Source organism: Muntiacus reevesi, chromosome 3 (genome assembly GCF_963930625.1).
Source record: "Muntiacus reevesi chromosome 3, mMunRee1.1, whole genome shotgun sequence".
Classification (NCBI taxonomy): domain Eukaryota; kingdom Metazoa; phylum Chordata; class Mammalia; order Artiodactyla; family Cervidae; genus Muntiacus; species Muntiacus reevesi.
This window is the reverse complement of record NC_089251.1, coordinates 90,790,698-90,813,127: the sequence shown is the minus strand read 5'-3', so window position 1 is coordinate 90,813,127 and position 22,430 is coordinate 90,790,698. Positions and strand designations below refer to the sequence as shown.

The window sequence follows — 22,430 nt, the reverse complement described above, 5'->3', positions numbered from 1 at the left end:
CCAATAACCATGTGAGTGAGTTTAAAAGGACATCAGTCTTAGTCAAGTCTTGGGATGGGACCACAGCTGCAGCCAATACCTTGTTTGAACCCTGTGAGAGACCTGAAGCCAGAAGCACCTAGCTTAGCCATGCCTGGATCTCTGACCCACAGAAACTTTGGGGTAATATTTACTGTTTTAAGCTTCTACATTTCAGGGTAATAGGTTACACTGCAATAGATAACACAGGAACTCTACTATTTTTGCAGCTCCTCTAAGTCTAAATTTAATCTCGAAATAAAGTTTAATATTCTTAAACATTTTATGTATATATACACACATATACAGATAAGTGTGTATATTATTTACAGATTCTGGAGTCAGACAAACTAGGTTCAAATGTCATTTTTAACAGTTAATGGTCATATAATCTGGGGCAAATTATTTAATTTAAGGTTTGTAAAACCTATAAATTGAGGTAATAGTACCTACCTATGATGATTATACTAAGTATAAAATGATATAACCATCGATTACAGTGCCTAGCATTTAGTACATTCTGGAACAAACAGCATTGTTATTAGTTCATATTTATAATCAGCTATAATTTTCTTTCTCATTCAAAGAATTCAGCTCCAATAACTTGACACTTTATCACTTACGAGTTTCAGTATTATATGCAAACTTGTCAATCTTTTAATTTCTAAACACTTTTCACACCCAAAAAGGATCTATTTATAATACTATGGAAATCAGAGATTGACCTTGTTTTTATCTGCCCCAATCCAATTCTCAGTCACTAACTTTCAGAGCTATAATGGACCTTCAAGTTTCCCACCAATCATCTATTTCTTCCCACCAATCATCTGTGTATGAGTGCCAAAGATATTAAATGACTTGTCCAAGAGCACAGTTGATAGGATAGTTTAAGTATGGCTCAGGATTTGGGAGACATGGTAATGTGGTAAAGAAGCGCTTGCTTCCATTGAACAGACTGCATTATTTGAAATAACTGTTGCTTGCTGAAAAAGCAGCAAGTCAGTGTCTCAGTTTTCCAGAGGGCAAATGAGGATACCTTCACCTACCTTAAACGGTTAACAAGCATTAAATCAGGTAACATATGTAAGTCCCTCATTGCCACGACTACCACATGTGGATGTTAATTAAACATTCTTTCCCTTCTTTTCAAGGCTCGCCATTATGATCTACTACCTTCTCAACTATAAAGTGGAAACATTACACACAGAGGGTAAGTGTTTAGCCATATAGTAAAGGACTCATTAATGTAAAAGCGAATTAATGAGTCTTAAAATCAGTCTGAACAGTATAAATCTAATGCATTTATCCCTAAACTGGGTTTTCATTCCTACAATCATTGTGAAATAAGGCATCACATTAGGGACCACATTATCTTGACATACACTACTCATGATATTAACCTTGATAACTTGGTTAAAGTGATGTCTGCCAGGAATTTTCACAGAGAAATCACCACTTTGATATTCATATAGAGAGGAAACACGAAACAGAAACAAAGAGAGGGGGGAGAAGGAGCACATACATGATGCATCCCATTCCAAAGCCTGGTCTTCAGCGTATTTCCAATGTAATAAACAAGGAATTACTAAACTGTACCACTTGGTGATCAAAGATTCTTCTGAGTAATGTTTTAAAATACTTGATGTCAAGTTGTTTTCCAAGTATAAATACATTATATTACATTCAGATGTTTTCTCTTACTTAGGTGTTCATTCCTTGAAAGGTTTCTAGATTAGGCAGATAACAACCTCCCCTAAGAGAAATTATCTGCCTCTCCCCCAAGAACTTACACTTGCTTAAGTATTTTAAACCCTTTATCATAAATTTCATCAGCTTGCTTGTCATCACAATGAGACTCACCGATCTGCAGATACCGGAGTCCCTTCTGGATTGGAATATTCTTCCAAATCTGAACTGTTCACTTGTGTTTGCCTTGATGTTACTATCTGGCTATTCTGAAAAGGTATGGTTTTCAAGTCCTGAGTAATAACATTACTATCTGGAGGAGGAGACTGTACGACTTGAAAGTCCGATGAAGATTTAGGTCCTAGAAAACCTAAAGATTCTTGATTCTGTGCTACAGGTTTACTGATCAATAATTTGGAGGTTGGTTCCAATGATCTTGAAGATATAGTTTGTAGGTCAGAGTTAAACTCACTATTCATCCTTGTTTTAGTGGCAGGATCCAATGAATGATATCTTTTATCTAAGTTTCCACTATCCAACTTGGAAGGAGTCTTGGGACAAAGAGTTATACGAATACAAGAAAGTGCTTTTCTATTTGAAGGTGGAGTAGATGCAGATGTTACTACTGTACATTGACTTGGGACTGATGGGGAGACCACATCACTGAATTTGGCTTCAACATCTATCACATCAGAAATGTGTAACTTAGGCTTATGTTCATTATTCTTTTCTACTACACAATCCTGACTTTGAGGAAGGGGGGAATGGAGTTTTCTCAGGTGGTGATCTACATTTGGGGCTTTGCTTTGTTCAAAGAGTTGACGCTGCTCAAGAAAAATGGAAGAAGGAAGGTCTGAAGCTATATAATCCTGACTCTGAGGAAGGGGAGAGTGGTTTTCTCTTAACTGATCTACATGTGGGGCTTTGCTCTGTTTAAAGAGTTCTCGCTTTTCAAGAAAAATATGACAAGGAAGATTTGGAGCTACATAATCCTGATGTTGAGGAGGGGGAGAATGGTGTTTTCTCACATGGTGATCTGCATGTGGGGCTTTGCTTTGTTCAAAGACCTCTTGTTCAATAAAAATGTGTGAAGGAAGATCTGCAGTAATAGTTACATTCTTCTCTTTTACTTCTAGTGTGGAATTTGGTCTGCCCATGCTAATGAGAGTATGATTATCAGAAAAATGAACTTCTTTGAAATTGCTATCATTTGCACTGGCAGTGGGCTTAGGAAGACTGCTTTTAAAATCTGATCTTTCTAAGGGTTTTTCTTCTTGGTAAGAATGTTCAACAGATAATTTTTGGCTTTGGCTACTATTTTCTGCTAAAATAGTCACGGCTTTATCTGGTGACTGACTAATGACTTTAAGTGACGAAGGGGAAGAGGTTCTCTGTTTTAGATCTCTAGGAGGAGTCTGCTCTTCAGTGAAACGAGAATTAACTACCCCCACAGATGGTCCAGAACACTGGCTACCTTCAGTAACACCAACCTTAAGAAAAGAGGAATCTGAAAAGCATTTAGAATGTCGGTGAGATGCAAAAGTGATGGAGGTAGTAAACTTTTTCATGGGTTCTGGGGGCAGCATTTGTGATGAAGAATGACAATCCATTTCTTCAGGTGGCATACAAGCAGGTTCTACTAATTCTGACAGCCAAGGGTCCAACTTTTCATGAAATGGCATTCGAAGGCCCTTGCTAATTTCCAAGTCATCACTGATAAAGTTTTGAAATGGGGAATGACTTTGTAACTGCAAGGAATTCCAAACTTTGAATTGGGAGTTGTTCTGGTCCAGTGACTTGGAAAGGTTGATGTGCCTAGTTCTCCATGATGATGGGCTCCGTAGTCCTCTGACTATTTCTGAGGGTTCAGCAGATCTAAAAATACAAGGGTGGCTGTCCAATCGGGGTCGTTCAGCTGGTAGAGTTCTGAAACATCCTTTTTCATGGCTCTCGATAATAATGTGACTACAAACAGCTTCTGGCTTGCATCCTATTCCCCGTGGACTCTGTAAATCCTAGAAGATATAAACAAGTTCTTACTTGAAGTAGTCTGAATAATTATAAAAACACAACAAAAAAAAGATAGTTAACTACAGAATAAAATGGCTTATGATAACTAAGATCACACAGTTAACTTCTTCTAAAAGTTTTCACTTAAGTTACAAAAGTAAAGACTTTTGCTCACATTTTTTGTTTTAGTAACAGGGGTCTCTTACCCAAATTCTGCTGGTCACATGACTACCAAGCAGACACTCTTCTTTTGCAGCCAGATATGATCACATGACTAGGTACAAGCCAATGGGAGGTGAGCAAAAGCAGTAAGTACAACTTCTGGCTCTTGTCCTTAAAAAATCAAGTTCTTGACCTCTATTTTCTCCTACTACCACCTTCAATCATTACTGTTACTCTCTCTTCTTAATTGGAGTATAACTGCCTTACCATGTTGTTAGTTTCTGCTGTATAACAACCCATTACCATTACTCCTGCCAAATGAAAACAGTGATGTCTACAACAACCCTGGGAGGCCACAGGTAACGGTGGCCACTGCCCACCCAGCTTGGTTCCTCAGAAGATTTCAAGAAGCAAAGTTACTTTCTTACCCTGGACCTGAAAGAGAAATACAATTCTACCTTATCTGAACCATTGTATTTGGGTCTCTCTGTTACAGAAACATAGCCTACAAGCTAATATTTACCAATAAAAACAGGAAAATCGAATTAGTACTTCTTATTAGGGCATCTGGTCCCATCACCTCATGGGAAATAGATGGGGACACAGTGGAAACAGTGTCAGACTTTATTTTTTTGGGGGCTCCAAAATCACTGCAGATGGTGACTACAGCCATGAAATTAAAAGACGTTTACTCCTTGGAAGGAAAGTTATGACCAACCTAGACAGTATATTAAAAAGCAGAGACATTACTTTGCCAACAAAGGTCTGTCTAGTCAAGGCTGTGGTTTTTCCTGTGGTCATGTATGGATGTGAGAGTTGGACTGTGAAGAAAAGCTGAGCGCCAAAGAATTGATGCTTTTGAACTGTGGTGTTGGAGAAGACTCTTGCGAGTCCCTTGAACTGCAAGGAGATCCAACCAGTCCATCCTGAAGGAGATCAGTCCTGGGTGTTCACTGGAAGGACTGATGTTGAAGCTGAAACTCCAGTACTTTGGCCACCTCATGCAAAGAGCTGACTCGTTGGAAAAGACCCTGATGCTGGGAGGGATTGGGGACAGGAAGAAAAGGGGACAACAGAGGATGAGATGGCTGGATGGCATCACTGACTCGACAGACATGAGTTTGAATAAACTCCAGGAGTTGGTGAAGGACAGGGAGGCCTGGCATGCTGCAAGTCATGGGGTCACAAAGAGTCGGACACAACTGAGTGACTGAACTAAACTGAACTAAGGTAAAGGATCAGTGCCTAAATATCATAAATATTTAACACTTCTTTGAGATTTCTGTTTTACCTCTAAAATTATAACCTGGCATTCTATTTAATTTTAGTGCCACATGTGATTTCATATAAAAATATTTTAAATTGCACTGCCATTTATCACATAATGGAGATGTACTTTTCCCTATTCCTCCTGCGAAGTAAAACTAAAAATCCTGGACATTATATATAGAACAAAGTTAAGAAGAATCTGAAAGGTAAAGAGAAAAAAGGCAGACTAGCTAGGGACTTTGGGATCAGAGAATAACAAAGGAGTGATCCCTGGGTTTTCTTTTTACTTCTAATATCCCAGACTTTGAGTTAAAGACAGCTACCATGAACAAAGAGCACAGAAGAATACAAAGAGCTCTAACAAAAACTTGCTCTCATGAGTTAAAAAACAAGTAAAGGTGAAGTTCAGCAAGACAGAAAACCTTTAGATAATAACTGCTCTCTTCCAGCCAAACATCACAGAAAAAATCTATGGCTTCACCCATACCCACACCAGCAAAGGCCAAGTGAGAAGCCTAAAGTTCTCTCCTTGAAAAACTAATGCAGAATCCCAACACTCAGGCCAACGTGGTATTAGAGACGGTCAAAAAGTTATACAACTACCATATGATCCAGCAAAGCAATAAAGACTGATGTTCATCAAAATCTACACAGGAATGTTTATATCAGCTTTATTTGTAATAGCCAACAACTGGAAAACAACCAAGTTACCGCATTCAATCAGTATATATTTAAACAAACTGTGGTACATTCATACCATGGAATACTACACATCAGTAAAAAATGAACAGACTATTGATACTGAATATTGTCCAGAGAATTATGCTGAGTGAGAAAAAGCCAACACTAAAAGATTGCATACAGTATGATTTCATTTATATGACATTCTTAAAGGACACAATTATTGAAACAGAAACTAGATGAATGGTTGCCAGGGGTTAAGAATAGTGGGAATAAGACAGAAATGGATATAGTTATTACAGGGAAACAAAAGGGATCCTTGGGGTGGTGAAAACATTAAGTATCCTGACTCTATCAATGTCATTATCCTGGTTGTAATATATTATTACATGTTTGCAAGACATCTTCATTTTTGGAAAATGGGTAAAGGGTAGAGGCAATCTTTCTATATTATTTCTTACTACTTTATGTGAATCTACGGTTATTTCAAAATAAAATGTTCAAATTTTTAAAAAGTCAATAAACTAAATACCACAGGACAAAACATTTTTAAAATGTGATTTTAATTCCATGGCTTCTTACTATCCTGACATTGCCACACATATCATTGGGAAATAAATGCTCCAATTTGAGAAGAATAAACTTAGTCCAGCTTCTTTAAACTGCACATGATTAGATTTATATTCATCAAAGACATTTTTCTTCCCAACAATCCATATCTTATAATTTTTTAGAATACTCCAAACCCCACAACCATCCATCACCTCCTTCAAGCTTTATAATAATTATAAACAGCTTTTCATAATAACTTTTCCATTTAAAAATTTTTTACAGCTTTGGTACTGGGCAAATCAATTTTAGTATTTTCATACAACCTTCTCCAGATATAGCCATAAGAATTTATATTACATCCCAACAATGTATCCCTTGATATGGAATAGGCTCTTAAATGTGGACTTCCCTGGTGATCCAGTGGTTAAGATATACCTAACAGAAAATGGCTAAAATAAATGCACTTCCAATGTGGGGGACCCAGATTCAATCCCTGGTCAGGGAACTGACCCCACATTTTGCAACTAGATATCCTGCATGCCACAGCTAAGACCGGGCACAGCACACTAGCCCCCAAAAGGCTGCTGTTTCGCTCACAACCTACTCTAATGATAAAATCATTCAGCAAACTATAAATGAAAGGGACTTTCTCAAACAGATGAACAGCATTTACAGAAGATGCACAGCTAACATTATAGTTAATGGTGAAAGATCAGATGCCTTTCCCCTAGGGTAAGAATAACACAGTATGTACATACTTCCTCTTATAATACTAGAGGGTCTAGCCAGAGCAATCTGGAAACCAATTAAAAGAAATCAAGAAAGGAGAGGAAGAAGTAAAACCATCTCTGCTTGTAGATGGCATGATCTTCTACACAGAAAATACCAAGGAAACCATAAGAAAACCAACTAGGACTAATAAACAAGTTCCTTAAAATTTAGGATTTGAGTTTAACAGACAGCAGTCAACTACATTTCAACACACGGTGAACAATCCAAAAATGAAATCAAACAATTCCATCTACAATAGCATAAAAATAAAATACTTATCAAAAAAATGAAGACTACACTGCAGAACACTATTGAAACAAATTATAAAAGATCAAAATAAATGGAAAACTGGCCCAATGAATTGGAAGACTTTATTATTGTTAAGATGGCAATACTTCCCATACTGATCTATAGATTCAAGGGAATTCTCAACAAAATGTCAGCTGGCTTTTCTTCTTTGTAAAAATTGACCCTAACATTTATGATGAATTGACAAGTAGGCTAGAAAATTCATGGGGAAAAAAGTCTTTTAAACAAACAGTGCAAAGACAACTAAATATCCATGTGTAAAATAATGAATATGTACTCCATATATAAATGAATGCCATTTCAGCTACTACATATATGGATTATTTTTATATTTAAAGTTTCGATACTTTGGTACATAAAATAGGAGATACTGGTATAACCCAACTTTTTTTTTTTAGAAGCAGCCTCATTCATGAGAAGTGAAGTTTCTTGGCAGTGTGCGACTCCTTGAGATCCCATGACCTGTAGCCTACCAGGCTGCTCTGTCCATGGAATTTTCCAGACAAGAGTGTTGGAGTGGGTGCCAATAACCTAACTTTTTCATAAGTGTTTTCCAGTTCTTTATAAATCCATCATTTTGCTAAAATAAATAAATAAATAATGCCTCCAAGCGGACAGGCAACAAAAGTAAAAATATATGCATGCAGTTGTCTAGTTTCCCCAGCACCACTTACTGAAGACACTGTCGTTTCTCCATTGTATATTCTTGTCTCTTTTGTCACAGATTACAATAAATGGCCACAGGTAGACTTTCTATCCTGTTCCACTAATCTATATTTCTGTTCTTGTGCCAGTACCTATAGCTTACTGTAGCTTTGCAGTATAGTCTGAAGGGAGCCTGATTTCTCCAGGTCCATTATTCTTTCTCAAGATTGCTTTCACTATTCAGGATTTTTCTGTGATTCCAATTAAAATATAAAAAATTTTGTTCTAATTCTCTGAAAAATGCCCTTGATTAATGATAGGGTTGGCAGTGAATCAGAATACTCTCTAACACTATACACAAAAATAAACTCAAAAATGCTTATTCACAATCAGAAACTGTCGCAGACATAGGGAACAAAGTTATGGTTCAGTTCAGTCGCTCAGTCATGTCTGACTCTTTGTGATCCCGTGGACTGTAGCATGCCAGGCCTCCCTGTCCATCACCAACCCCTGGGGTCTACTCAAACACATGTTCATTGAGTTGGTGATGCCATTCAACCATCTCGTCCTCTGCTGTCCCCTTCTCCTCCTGCCTTCAATCTTTCCCAGCATCAGGGTCTTTTCCAATGAGTCAATTCTTCACATCAAGTGGTCAAAGTATTGGAGTTTCAGCTTCAACATCAGTCCTTCCAAAGAATATTCAGGACTGATTTCCTTTAGGATGGACTGGTTGATCTCCTTGCAGTTCAAGGGACTCTCAAGAGTCTTCTCCAACATCACAGTTCAAAAGCATCAACTCTTTGGTGCTCAGCTTTCTTTATAGTCCAACTCTCAGATCCATACATGACTACTGGAAAAATCATAGCCTTGGTTAGACAGACCTTTGTTGGCAAAGGAATGTCTCTGCTTTTTAATATGCTGCCTAGGTTGGTCATAACTCTTCTTCCAAGCAGCGTCTTTTAACTTCATGGCTGCAGTCACCACCTGCGGTGATTTTGGAGCCCAAGGGGGTAAATGAGTGGTGGGATGAATTGGGAGATTGGGACTAACACGAACATACTACCATGCGTAAAAGAGATAACTAGCAAGGACCTACTGTAGAGCACAGGGGACTCCACTCACTGCTCTGTGGTGACCTGAACGGGACGGAGATCTAAGACAGAGCGGATATGTGTACGACTGATTCACTCTGCTGTAAAGCAAGAAACTAACACAACATAGTAAGTCAACTATATGCCAACAAAAATTAATTTGAAGAAATACACCCCAAATTAAAAAATACTGGTGCAATTATAAGTGAAGGCTTCCAGGGTGTCTCAGATGGTAAGGAATCTGCCTGCAATGCAGGAGATCTGGGTTCAATCCCTGGGTCAAGAAGAACCCCTTGGAGAAGGAAAGGCAACCCACTTCAGTATTCTTGCCTGGAGAACCCCATACTGTTGGACACGACTGAGTGACTAACACTTTCTTTCACATTATCAGTTGAAAGACCCTTCTCTTCAAAGAAAACTAATGTTAATACTTTTGTTGTTTTTTTAAAGAGAAAAATTTTGATTTCTCTACTCTCTAGACTAAGATTGAGAAGTACAATGTGAATCTTTCACATATAATCATTCATATTTTAGTTTTAACAACAAAGAAGTATACAAATTTTAGTTTAAATCAATCACAACTTTCAATGGCAAAGTGTTTTACAGAAACTCAAATTAACTCTTCTGATTTACTTTAGTAGGAAAAGTAAAAACTCCAAGAGTGTTAAGTCAAAATTTAAAAGTATATCAAAGTACACAATCAAGAGAGCTAAAAGGCAACCTACAGAAAGAGCACAAGTATTTGCAAATCATGTATATGATGATGGGTTACTGTCCAGAATATTGGGACGTCCCTGTAGCTCAAATGATAAAGAATATGCCTTCAGTGCAGGGGACCTGGGTTCGATCCCTGGATAGGGAAGAACCTCTGGAGAAGGGAATGGCAATCCACTCCAGTATTCTTGCCTGGAGAATCCCATGGACAGAGGAGCCTAGCAGGTTACAGTCTGTGGGGTTATAGAGTCGGACATGACTGAGCTACTAACACACATCTAGAATATATAAAGAATTCTTACAACTTAAACAAACAAACAAACAAAAAAACAACCCAATCCAAAAATGGGGACAGGTCTTGAATAGACATTTCTCCAATGAAGATATACAACTGGCCAACAAGTCCATGAAAAGATACTCAAATCAATAATCATCAGCAAAATGCAACTCAAAAGCACAGTAAAGTATCACTTTATATCTACAACATGGCCATTATGAAAGAAAAAAAAAGCTCAGAAAATAATGAGCGTTGCTGAGAATGTGAAAAAATTTAAATCTTTGTGCATTAATGATGTTAATGTAAAATGGCTACTAAAGAAAACTGTATGGCAGTTCCACAAAAACTTAAAAAGTAGAGTGACCACATGATCTAGCAATTCCACTTCTGGGTCTGTACCGAAATACTTAAAAGAAGGATCTCAAGGAGATATTTTCGTATGTTCATATTCACAGCAGCTCTATTTACAACAGCCAAAAGATGGAAACAACTCAAGTGTCCACGGATGAATGAATGAATAAACAAATGTGGTACATACATACAAAGAAATACTATTTGGCCTAAAAAGGAAAGATATTGTGACACATGATACAAAATGGATGAATTCTGAGGAAACAATTGTCAAAGAAAGACAAATACTATATGATCCCACTTTTATGGAGCTACCTAAAGGAGTGAAATTCAGAGACAAATTATAATGGGGACTGCCAGGGGTTGGAGAAAAAGGGAGAAGGGAATAGGGGATTATGGTTTAATGAATATAGAGTTTCAGTTTTATAAGAAGAAGAGCTCTGAGGATTCTTGGACAACAATGTTAATACAGTTAAATACAGTCAACTGCTCGGTTAAAAATGGTTAAGATAATAAATTTTGTTATGTATATTTCAGCACAATTTTTAAAAACAAAAATAATTTAAAATTGTCTCAAAGGGGGATCATGGATCTAGACATAATTAAAACTAAATCTCTTTGAAGATAATGTTAAACTTTTGTGACTCTCAGTTATGCCATGATTTCCTAATATGACACCAAAAGCACAAGCAATAAAAGAGAACTATAAGTCAGACTGTGTCAAAAAACTTGTGCTTTGAAGGTCCCAACCAAGAAAGTGAAATGACAGCAAACAGAATGAGAGAAAATACATGCAAACAATATATCTGATAAGAATCTACCATCAGAATATACAATTCAACAGCGATGGCAGTGGTGGTTTAGTCACCAAGTCGTGTCTGACTCTTGCTACACCATGGACTGTAGCCTGCCAGGCTCCTCTGTCCATGGGATTCTCCAGACAAGAATACTGGAGTGGGTTGCCATTTCCTTCTCCAGGGCATCTTCTCGACCCAGGAATCGAACTGGTGTCTCCTGCATTGCAGGCAGATGATTTACCGACTGAGCTATGAAGGAAGCCCACAGTAAAGAGGGAATTCAACAGTAAAGATAATTAAATTTTTAAATGGTCAAAAGATTTGAATACAGATGTTTCTGCAAATAAGATAAACAAATGATAAGCACATGAAAAGATATCCAATATCATTAATTATTAGGAAAATATAAAACATGATGATACCACTTCATACTCATCAGAATAACTATAATCAAAAAGACAGAAAATATTTATGTTTAAAAGGATATGGATAAACTAAAATACTCATATACTGCTGGTAGGAATGTAAAATAGTATGGTTACTGTGAAAAACACTTTACTAGTTCCTTAAGACGTTAAACAGAGTTACCACATGTCCTGGCAATTCTACTCCTAGGTATATAGCCAAGAGGTATGTACTCCAATTTTCATCCCAGAACTGTTTATAACAGTCAGGACATGGGAGCAACCTAGATGCCCATCAGCAGACGAATGGATAAGAAAGCTGTGGTACATAAACACAATGGAATATTATTCAGCCATTAAAAAGAACACATCTGAATCCGTTCCAATGAGGTGGATGAAACTGGAGCCTATTATACAGAGTGAAGTAAGTCAGAAAGAAAAACATCAATACAGTATACTAATGCATATATATGGAATTTAGAAAGATGGTACTGATAACCCTACATGTGAAACAGCAAGAGAGACACAGATGTATAGAACGATCTTTTGGACTCTGTGGGAGAAGGCGAAGGTAGGATGATCTGAGCGAACAGCATTGAAACATGTATATTATCACATGTGAAACAGATCGCCAGTCCAAGTTCAGTGCATGAGACAAGTGCTCAGGGCTGGTGCACTGGGATGACCCAAGGGATGGGATGGGGAGGGAGGTGGGAGGGGCGTTCAGGATGGGAACACATGTACACCCGTGGCTAATTCATGTCAATGTATGGCAAAAACCACTACAATATTATAAAGTAATTAGCCTCCAATTAAAATAAATTTTAAAAAAATGCCCAATCAAAACCTCTTCACCTATGTTTATACCAGCACCATTCACAGCAGCCAAAAGTGGAACCAAATGTCTATCAACTATTGAATGGATAAATAAAATGTATCTATACATTTATATTATTCGGCAATTAAAAGTACTTAAGTACTGATTCACGCTACTATGCAACATGCAGGAATCTCAAAAATGTTATGCTAAGTAAAAGAAAGCAGTCACAAAAGACCATGTATTATGGGGCTCCATTTATATGAAATATCCAGAACAGGCAAATCCATAAGGAAGGATAGTAGATTATTGGTTCTACGAAGAGAGGAATGGGGGTAGAATGGTTAAAAAAAAAAAAAAAAAAGTTCTAAAATTTAGCTATCAGATAATTCTGTAAATAAAGGAAAAAACCACTGAACTATATATTTTAAATGAGTGATTATTACTGTGTATATATAATAGTGAGATAAGCTGTTAAAAAGTAGTTTATTCTCTGTGAGCCTCTGTTTTGTAAGTTCATTTGTATTATTTCTTTTCAGATTCCACATATAAGAGATGTCATATGATATTTTTTCTTTGTCTGACTTACTTCATTCAGTATGATAATACCTATTTCATCCATGTTGTTGCAAATAGCATTATTTCATTCATTTTAATGGCTGAGTAAGACTCTATTACATGTAGATGATACATACATACATACATACATACATTCATTCATACACACACACACACACGATTGCTGGGTGGGGAAGGGTGGTTAGGGAGTTTGGGATGGACATGTACTCACTGCTATGTTTAAAATGGAAAACCAACAAGGACCTACTATAGCACACGGAACTCCGCTCAGGGTTGGAGGGGAGTTAGGGGAAGAATGGATTCATGGATACATATGGCTGAGTCCCTGTGCTGTCCACCTCAAACTATCACAACATTATTAATTGGTTATACCCCAATACAAAGTTAAAGTGTTTTTTTGAAAGTACAGTTTAGCTAATGTATGTCCTTTATGAATTTCCAGAGACTATTTCTCAATTAAAATTTATACCTAACAGAGCTATTTGAGTTTTATCAGATTATTCTCTTATTGTTCAGTTTAATATCACAAATCACAGACCTCATGTAACAAACCAGAAAGAAAATAATAGTTCCTCCATCACATAAAACAAATAAAACTAAACACAAACATACACATATGTACACACACACAGAGCCATGCAAACACAGTCATCTAGCACTAAAAGTAAAAAATCTACTATCTACAAACAAATGAAACATGGATTACTATTTCATGCAAAACTCCCCTGAGGAAATTTCCTCACAGTCCAGCAGTTAGGACTCTGTGGTCTCACTGCCAAGGGCCAAGGTTCAAATCTTGTTCAGGGAACTGAGACTCCACCCGCCACATGGTGCAGACAAACAAACAAACAAGCAATTTAAAATAAAACTGGACTTTCTTGGTAGTCCAGTGTTTAAGAATATGTCTCCCTATGCAGGGGACACTGGTTGATCCTTGATTCAGGAAAATTCCACCTGCTGCAGGGCAACTGAACTGATGCTCTGGAGCACACCAAGAGCCAGTGCTCAGTAACAAGAGAAGTCACTGACTCAATGGACATGAAGCTGAGGATATCCTCCAGGATAACATGGAGGACAGCGGAGTCTGGCGTGCTGCAGTCCACGGGGTCACAAAAAGTCAGACAAGACTGAACAACAACAACAGGACTAAACAATCTGCATCTGCTTAAACCCGTGGATGCAGAAGGACAACTGTGAAATTACTTGTGAATTTTCAGCTGAATGGAGCCGGGTCAGACTCCCGCATTAGGAGTGTCGTCTGTCATCTTCAAAGCTACTGTAGATGAGGGATGGTTAGGCAGGTGATTTAAGAAGCCTCAGTCAGTGTTCTCCTATAGAACAACTGTTCTTTACTTCAGTAATCATTCCCTAGTTTTTTAAGTTCTGACTAGATTCCAGAGATCTACAAAATTGGTTCTGATAGATTTTGCTAGCTTGTTATTTTTGTGCAGAAATGGAGCCTTGGAGTTCCCTACTTGACCATTTATGGCAGCATCATTTACAAATGTTTCATATGTATAAAAAAAGAATATATGACCTTTGATTATGCTGACTGCTAATTTCAAACACTTTTTTTTTTATCATATTGAGGCATTACTGGCCTATGCTAGAGAAACATTTTTAATTGGGAACAGATTTTTACTTTTTGTATTTATTCCCAACTATCTTTTTGGAACACAGTGAAATAACTACAGTTTTCCTGTTATGTAAAACATGTTTATAAATTTCCTAAGATTGAACTAACTGCTTTGCTGGCTTAAGCTCTACTTGTTCATGATATATTATCAATACTGAGTACCAAATATTAATATTTATTTTAAATATTTTTCATCTATTTGTCACATTAGATTCTTTTTTTAATATAGAATATACATTGTGTTAAGAACACTTAATATAAGACCCACCCTGTTGACAGAGTACATCTCTTTTTTATGTGCAAAAAGGAGTATTATTAACTACAAGTACCATATTGCAGAGTAGGTATCTCTCTAGGATTTATTTTACATAATTGAAACTATATGCCCATTGAACACCAACTTCCTACTTTTATTCCCCACAGCCCTGACAACCACCATTCTACTCTGTTTTTATGAGTCTGACCATTTTGGAAATCCCATATATGCAATCATACAGTTGTCCTTCTGTACCTGGCTTATTTCACTTAGCATAATGTCTTCCACATTAATTCATGGTGACGCATATGGCAGGATTTCCTTCTTTTTAATGGCTATGTATTTACCATTTTATTTATCCATCAATATACTGCTTCCCTTGGAGAAGGCAATGGCACCCCACTCCAGAACTCTTGCCTGGAAAATCCCATGAACGGAGGAACCTGGTAGGCTGCAGTCCATCGGGTCGCTACCAGTCAGACATGACTGAGTGACTTCACTTTCACACATTGGAGAAGGAAATGGCAACGCACTTCAGTGTTCTTGCCTTGAGAATCCCAGGGACAAGGGAGCCTGGTGGGCTGCCATCTATGGGGTCGCACAGGGTTGGACACGACTGAAGTGACTCAGCAGCATACTGCTTCCCTGGTGGCTCAGACCATAAAGAATCTGCCTGCAATGCGGGAGACCTGGGTTCGATCCCCGGGTTTAGAAGATCCCCTGGAGAAGGGAAAGGCTACCCACTGCACTATATGTTTACTGTTCATCCATCAATAAACATATAGGTTATTTCTGTATTGTAACTGCTGTGAAATCTTGCAAAGAACATGGGAGTGCAGATATCTCTTTGAGATCCTAATTTCAATTCTTTTAGGTATCTACCCAAAGCAGGGAGGTGGATCATATAGTGATTCTATTTTTAACTTTTTGAAAAACCTCTACACTGTTTACCATAGTGGCTGCACAATTTTATATTACCTCCAACAATGCACAAAGGCTACAGTTTTTTCACATCCTTTCCAACCCTTGTCTAGCATTTTGACAGCAGCCATAAGGAAAGTTAGGACCAACCTAGACAGCATATTAAAAAGCAGAGGCATTACTATGCCAACAAAGGTCCGTCTAGTCAAAGCTACGGTCTTCCCAGTAGTCATGCATGGATGTGAGAGTCGGACTATAAAGAAAGCTAAGCGCCAAGGAACTGATGCTTTTGAACTATGGTGTTGGAGAAGATTCATGAGAGTCCCTTGGACTGCAAGGAGCTCCAACCAGTCCATCCTAAAGGAGACTGTTGTTGTTGTTTAGTCACTCAGTCGTGTCCAACTCTTTGCGACTCCATGGACTGTAGCCCCCAGGCTCCTCTGTCCATGGGATTCTCCAGGTAAGAACACTGGGGTGGGTCACCATTTCCTTCTCCAGAGGATAGTCCCGCCCCAGGGATCAAACCTGCATCTCCTGCACTGGCAGGTGGATTCTTTACTATGAACCACTAGGGAAACCTAGTTAAAGCATATACCTAAAAAAATTTTTTTTATAAATCACAAAAGATGACAGATTGCTATCAGAAGGAAATCTGATGCTTTTATCTCATGGGACAATATAAATTACATTTTTCCCAACATTTTTGAGTCCCTTTACAGATTTTAAAATGTCAATCATCTTGCCTTCTAACACTCACCTGGGACCTGACAGGTACTTTAGCTATGAAGCCCCTTGGTCAGAGAGAGCCCTGGCCCATTAGAGGAACACAGACCCACTAGGAGGCTGCTGGACTGCACTTAACCAAAGTAACCTGAGACACAAATTTCAACTGAGATTCCAATGCACAGTGAGTGCCTTCAGTGGACAGTTCATTTCTCCCAACCATACCTCCTACTAGGAAGCAGAAATAATTAACCCTGGATTCAGTGAAAGGATGGTGTGGGTGGAAATCTAAAAGGGGAGAAGAGGCACTCAGGCTGACACCAGCAACATCAGATGACGACGTCATGGTGATACAATCACACCTGGCCCTGTCTCACTTTGGAGGAAGCCACCAATGAGACACTGACCCACAACAGCCCAATAACCAGTTATCACAGGGGGCACTCAGAGAGCAAGCACAAACCGATAAAATGCAGATGCCTGCTACTGTTGTCCCTATTCTGTGACTTTCATGCCCTCTGGTTCATGGGGCTTTCTCCACGGCCCCAGGAGACACCAGAAAATTACTGCAAGACCAGAGCACTCACTCACAACTGAACCCCGGGATGCAGGGATGGCATATGCTGGATGTCAGCCCAAGAAGGGCTGCGCCCAAAATGCCACCAGGTATACTAACTGAGCGATTCAAGCACTCTGTCTTAAATTAGACCAAAGCACAAATGCTTCAAGGCCACCAGCCTCACGCTGCCCTAATTTCACCCTTAACTGGCTGATAGGATTATACAGTTCAAACCCATCTCTGGTGATACAAGACTAAAGATTAAATTGTCAAAAGCGTGTAACTAAATTTTCTTTAAACCAAGGGTACACACGTACCTCTAACCTTTACTATTTACAATGGTGACGTCCTATGCCTTGAAGGGCACCACTTAATCATTTGCAAGATTCACCCCCAGAAATCCCCAAAATTTACCAAGAATTTGAGTTGGCAACAGACACCCCCAAAGGTGCAAGCAAACCTTAATCAGAATATCCCAACTCTATGCAACCCTGTCAGACCCTATAGGCCTTCAATTCCCTTCCTCACTGACTGGAGAGCGACCTACTCAAGAACGGCTCCCTTCACCTGCAATAGCACTAAATAATGCCCAACTACATAATAATGCCAAACATGCTGATCTGAGATGACAATGTCTCAGCAGATGACAGCATAGGACACAACTTCATCATGAATACTGCCTCCACAATTTTCCACCATGGAAGAGGTGACACCCAGGAAAGGACGGTGGCTGATGATGGCAAGCACTTCCCAGAACTTGGTTGCCAAACTGAATGCCTAGTTATCTAAATTCCCAGCTGATGCCCCATTTTCGTGGCAATTTGTAGAGTTACCCCGAGTTCTCCTTGCTTACTACACTTGCTGCTGAGATGTGAGGTGGCACTTTGACTGCAGGCTGCTCTCCACTACACCTTTAAATTTTGATAGGTTAAGGTACGTGTCAAATCTCTAAACCTTTTAAATGTCTGATTAAATGCTTCATATAATTGCTTACCCTCACCACACATTATTAGATTGATCCACATTATATGACTTAATTGAGGGCTAGTAAATTTAATTCTGTTGAGAGGACTCCTCCCTGGGTATAGGTGCTACAATCACCATAGGACTCCCTCATCACTCCCCTACATACACACTCTCCGGAACTGGAGCCACAGGGTCATCTCCCTACACAACGTCAAGGGAATCTTTTCCCACTGTCAAAACTCAGGGTTCCACAATCTTCTCATTCAAGTCCTCCCACAGTCTTAATATTTTTATACAATGGGCAGAAACCAGTGCTTTTTTTTTCTCCTGAGCTGCTGTAATTGCTGAACATATTATCAAACTCAACAAAGGCTTCTTTCCTGAGTCAGTGGCCTACTTAGCTAATTTCTTGACCCTGCTCCCATTTTCCCAATGGAAGCCATCTCATGCATCTCCATGGCTTACCCAGCTCCTCCCTATGGTGATCAACTGTTCCCATGCAACACTTTGCAATACAGTATCTGGCATTTGGCAGGAGCCCCACATGCATTTTATAACCCACCATGTCTGTCCATGCACTAACACACCCCACCTGTGACACCACATGGTTGAACACGACCTATACCTCTAATCCCAAAGAGCACAATTCCCATGGTCTTGAGCCTCATGGTTCGGCCTCCCCAGGGGAACCCCAACTTGTTTGGATATACCCAGTATAACAGTTGGTGTCCACTGCTGGTTTAGTACCCAGGAGCAAACATATATACATGGTTCCTCATATATGCACTTCTCCCTTCCCCAGCCACCAATGCATCTGCCTCCTTGCCAGCTCCCTGTAAGTCCTGTCTGTTCACACCAAGATAGTTAAGTCTCCCTGGGACTACCCTTACAAACCACTGAATAGGATCCCCAAAATGTCTCTTTTTAAACCACCTCACATCAAAAACATTCAGTACCCATCCCCATCATGTTGGAAATAGGTCTGCTACATCATGGGAACTGAGTCAGGCACCACAACAGGCAAGCAACAACAAAGTATTAAATTAAATTAGTAAGGCAAACACCAAACTTTCAACTACCTTGGCTAAAAACACTAGGCTGTTACACCAAAGCCCAGCCTTAACGCAGTAACAGTACAATTCTGCAGTGTAGATGGTTTTGGACAACCATTTAGCTTTAGGTTACTACTGGCCAAGGAAGGGGAAACTGCAAAGGGTACCTCTTGTTGCATGTATATTAATAATTCGGACAAACTTAGACATCTACAAATGATATCCCAACAGGTACAAGTATTTCATAATCTCACCCAAGTTTTAAATCAAATACCTACCTTAATCTTATCCATGAGCTTTATTTTCTGAGCTGAACTCCCCAAAATGGGAGGAGATTGTTACAGACAGGATTTCAAACCACCATTTGTCTATTTATATTGCTGAGTGGCATTTTGCTTTGCTTAGATGTTTCATCTGCTGGGTGACCAAAATCCTGCCAGCAGCTTTTAGTATCTCCACCATCTACACAGTGCCCATGATTTTCCCTAAAGACTAATGCCTAGGCATCACAGGGTCAATTGTGATGAGGAAACAGCTATTCTGAGTTGCTACACAAGCATTTTACAGTATGACAACCCTGCTCACACCCAGAGCCTAGACAGATAAGGACCTGAGCTTAGGACTCCTGTGACAAGTTCCTGCTTTTTCTCAGAGCTCCTTTCAAAATAACCACGTAGAGTTGAATTCACAAAAAGGTAGCAAAATCTCCCCCAAAATGCTTTTCAACTAATATGTGCTTGCTACTCTGATCTCTATCTTCTGCTCACTTGTGACCTGGGACAGAGGACTGCCTTTCCTAGGCTATTGGACACCCTATCCCCCTTTCTGCGATCTGAAAGAATAAACTTGTGACTTTACTCCCTTGTAGAGTGTAGTGCCACTGTGTCTTCAATCAAAATGACCAAGTGTTTACACTTCCTCAAAGTGAAAGCTCAGGTGCTAACAGAGCTATATGTCAACCCCATGTGAAAGGCTTGTGCCTAATAACTCATCCAGTTATGTGAGTATTCTTAATTTAATACAGAAATTATAGCCCCCACAACAGAATGGCAAATTACATGAAGAGACAGAGCAGGTATCAAATCCAGATTTGGCGAAGATGCTGAGATTATGAGATCAGAAATTTAAAGCAACTATGATTAATATGCTAAAGGCACTAATGAATAAAGTGGAAAGCATTCATCAAGAATAAAGGGACAATATATGCAGAAACATGAAGATCCAAAGAAAGAATAAAAAACATGCTAGAGATCAAAAACACTGTAGCAGAAATGAAGAAAACCTTTGATAGAATTATTAGATTGCACAGGATTCAAGACAAGAAACCTGAGACTTAGCATTGAAACATATATATTACCATATGTAAAACAGATGACCAGTGCAAGTTTGATGCATGAAGCAGGGCACTCAAAGCCGGTGCTCTGGGATAACCCAGAGGGATGTGGTGGGGTGGGAGGTGGGAGGGGGTTTCAGGATGGGGGGACAAATTCATGTTGATGTATGGCAAAAAAAATCACAATATTGGAAAGTAATCATCCTCCAATTAAAATAAATAATTTTAAAAAAAGAATATCTCAACAAAAACCTCTGAAAACACAAACCAAAGAGAACAAAGACTGAGCAGGAAAAGGAGGACAGAATATCAAAGAACTCTAGGAAAACTATAAAAGGTTTAACACATGAGAATGAAAATACTGGACAGAGAAAAGACAGAAAAAATCATTGACGTAACAATGACTAAGAATTTCCCCTAAATTAATGTCAGACACCAAATTGCAGATTCATGAAGTTCAAAGAACATCAGGCAGAGTAAATGTGAAGAAAAAAATCACTATGCCTAAGTATAAAGTAACATTTTCAAAGTACAGAAAATCAAAGATAAAGAAAAAATCCTGAAAGAAGCCAGAGACAGAAAAATCTAAAGAGAAGCAGAGAATTACTTCCCACTTTCCCACAAAACCATGTTAACAAGAAAAGAGACTGAAATATTAAAAATGTTAAGAGAAAAACTGCACCAACTTAGAATTCTAAACTCTCCCTATGAAATTATCCTTCAAATTGATAAAGAAATACATTCTCAGAAAAACAAAACTCGAGGGAATTTGTTACCTATAGGACTGCCATATAGTAACTTAACAGAAGTACTCAAGAAGAGAAAAAATAGTTCAGAAACTCAGATCTACATAAAGACAGTAAGATCGTCAAAGAGGAAACAAGGATTGAAAAAAAAATAACACAACTTCTTTTCCTCATCCTTAATTGGTATCAATAGCTTACTCAACAAATTTCTTGTGCATCTTCTTTAACCACAATGACATGAAACTAGAAATCAACCACAGAAAGAAAAACAGAGGATAAAAACTACTACACGGAGCCTAAACAATATGCTACAAAAAAATCTTTCATTGAGTCAACAATGAAATCAAAAAGGAAATAAAAAATACCTTGAAGCAAATGACAACAAAAATATAACTACACAAAATCTACAGGATGCAGCAAAAGCAGTCTGGAGAGGGATGTTTATAGCAATATAAGCTTCATTCAAAAAACAAGAAAAATCTCAAATAAACCAATATAAAAACCAGAAAAAGAAGAACATTCAAAACCTAAAGTCATCAAAGGAAGGAAATGATAAAGATCAGAGAGGATGAAAATAGAGATTTAAAAAAAATCAATAAAAGCAACAGCTGGGTTTTTCAAAGGATAAAATCAAAAAACCCCTAGAAAGGCTCACCAAGAACAAAAGAGGACAAAATAAAATGAAAAATAAAAGAGGGGGAAAAAAAATCACATAAATACAAAAATCATAAGAATATACTATGAACAACTATAATACTTTAAGACAACAAGATGGACAACACCTTGAAAAAATGGACAAGTTACTGGATACAGAGCTTACCAAAACTGAATTAAGAAAAAACAGATAATCTGAACAGACCAGTCACTAGAAGTGAAGTAGACTCTTTAACCGGGAAAAAAAAAAAATTCCCTACAAACAAAAGTAAGGACCGAATGACTTCACTGGGGAATTCTACCAAACAACAAAGAAGAAAAGAACTTAAACCTGCACTACTGAAACTCTTCCAAAAGATTAAAGGGGAAGGAAGACTCCCAAAATCATTCTATGAAACCACCACCATCACCCTAATTAATCAAAACCAGACAAACACACTATCAAAAAAGA

At 38.3% G+C, this 22,430-nt stretch overlaps 1 protein-coding gene across 10 annotated transcripts in view; it reads right to left on the bottom strand.

Annotated features, from left to right (window-relative positions):
• ALMS1 (ALMS1 centrosome and basal body associated protein) overlaps positions 1 to 22,430 on the bottom strand; it is a 190,531-nt gene that overhangs the window by 81,206 nt on the left and 86,895 nt on the right. For all 10 annotated transcript variants that reach the window (XM_065929545.1, XM_065929549.1, XM_065929550.1 and 7 more), the window contains one exon: positions 1,879 to 3,719. In XM_065929545.1, coding sequence (XP_065785617.1) covers positions 1,879 to 3,719 — 1,841 coding nt within the window. The remainder of the gene's footprint in view (positions 1 to 1,878; positions 3,720 to 22,430) is intronic.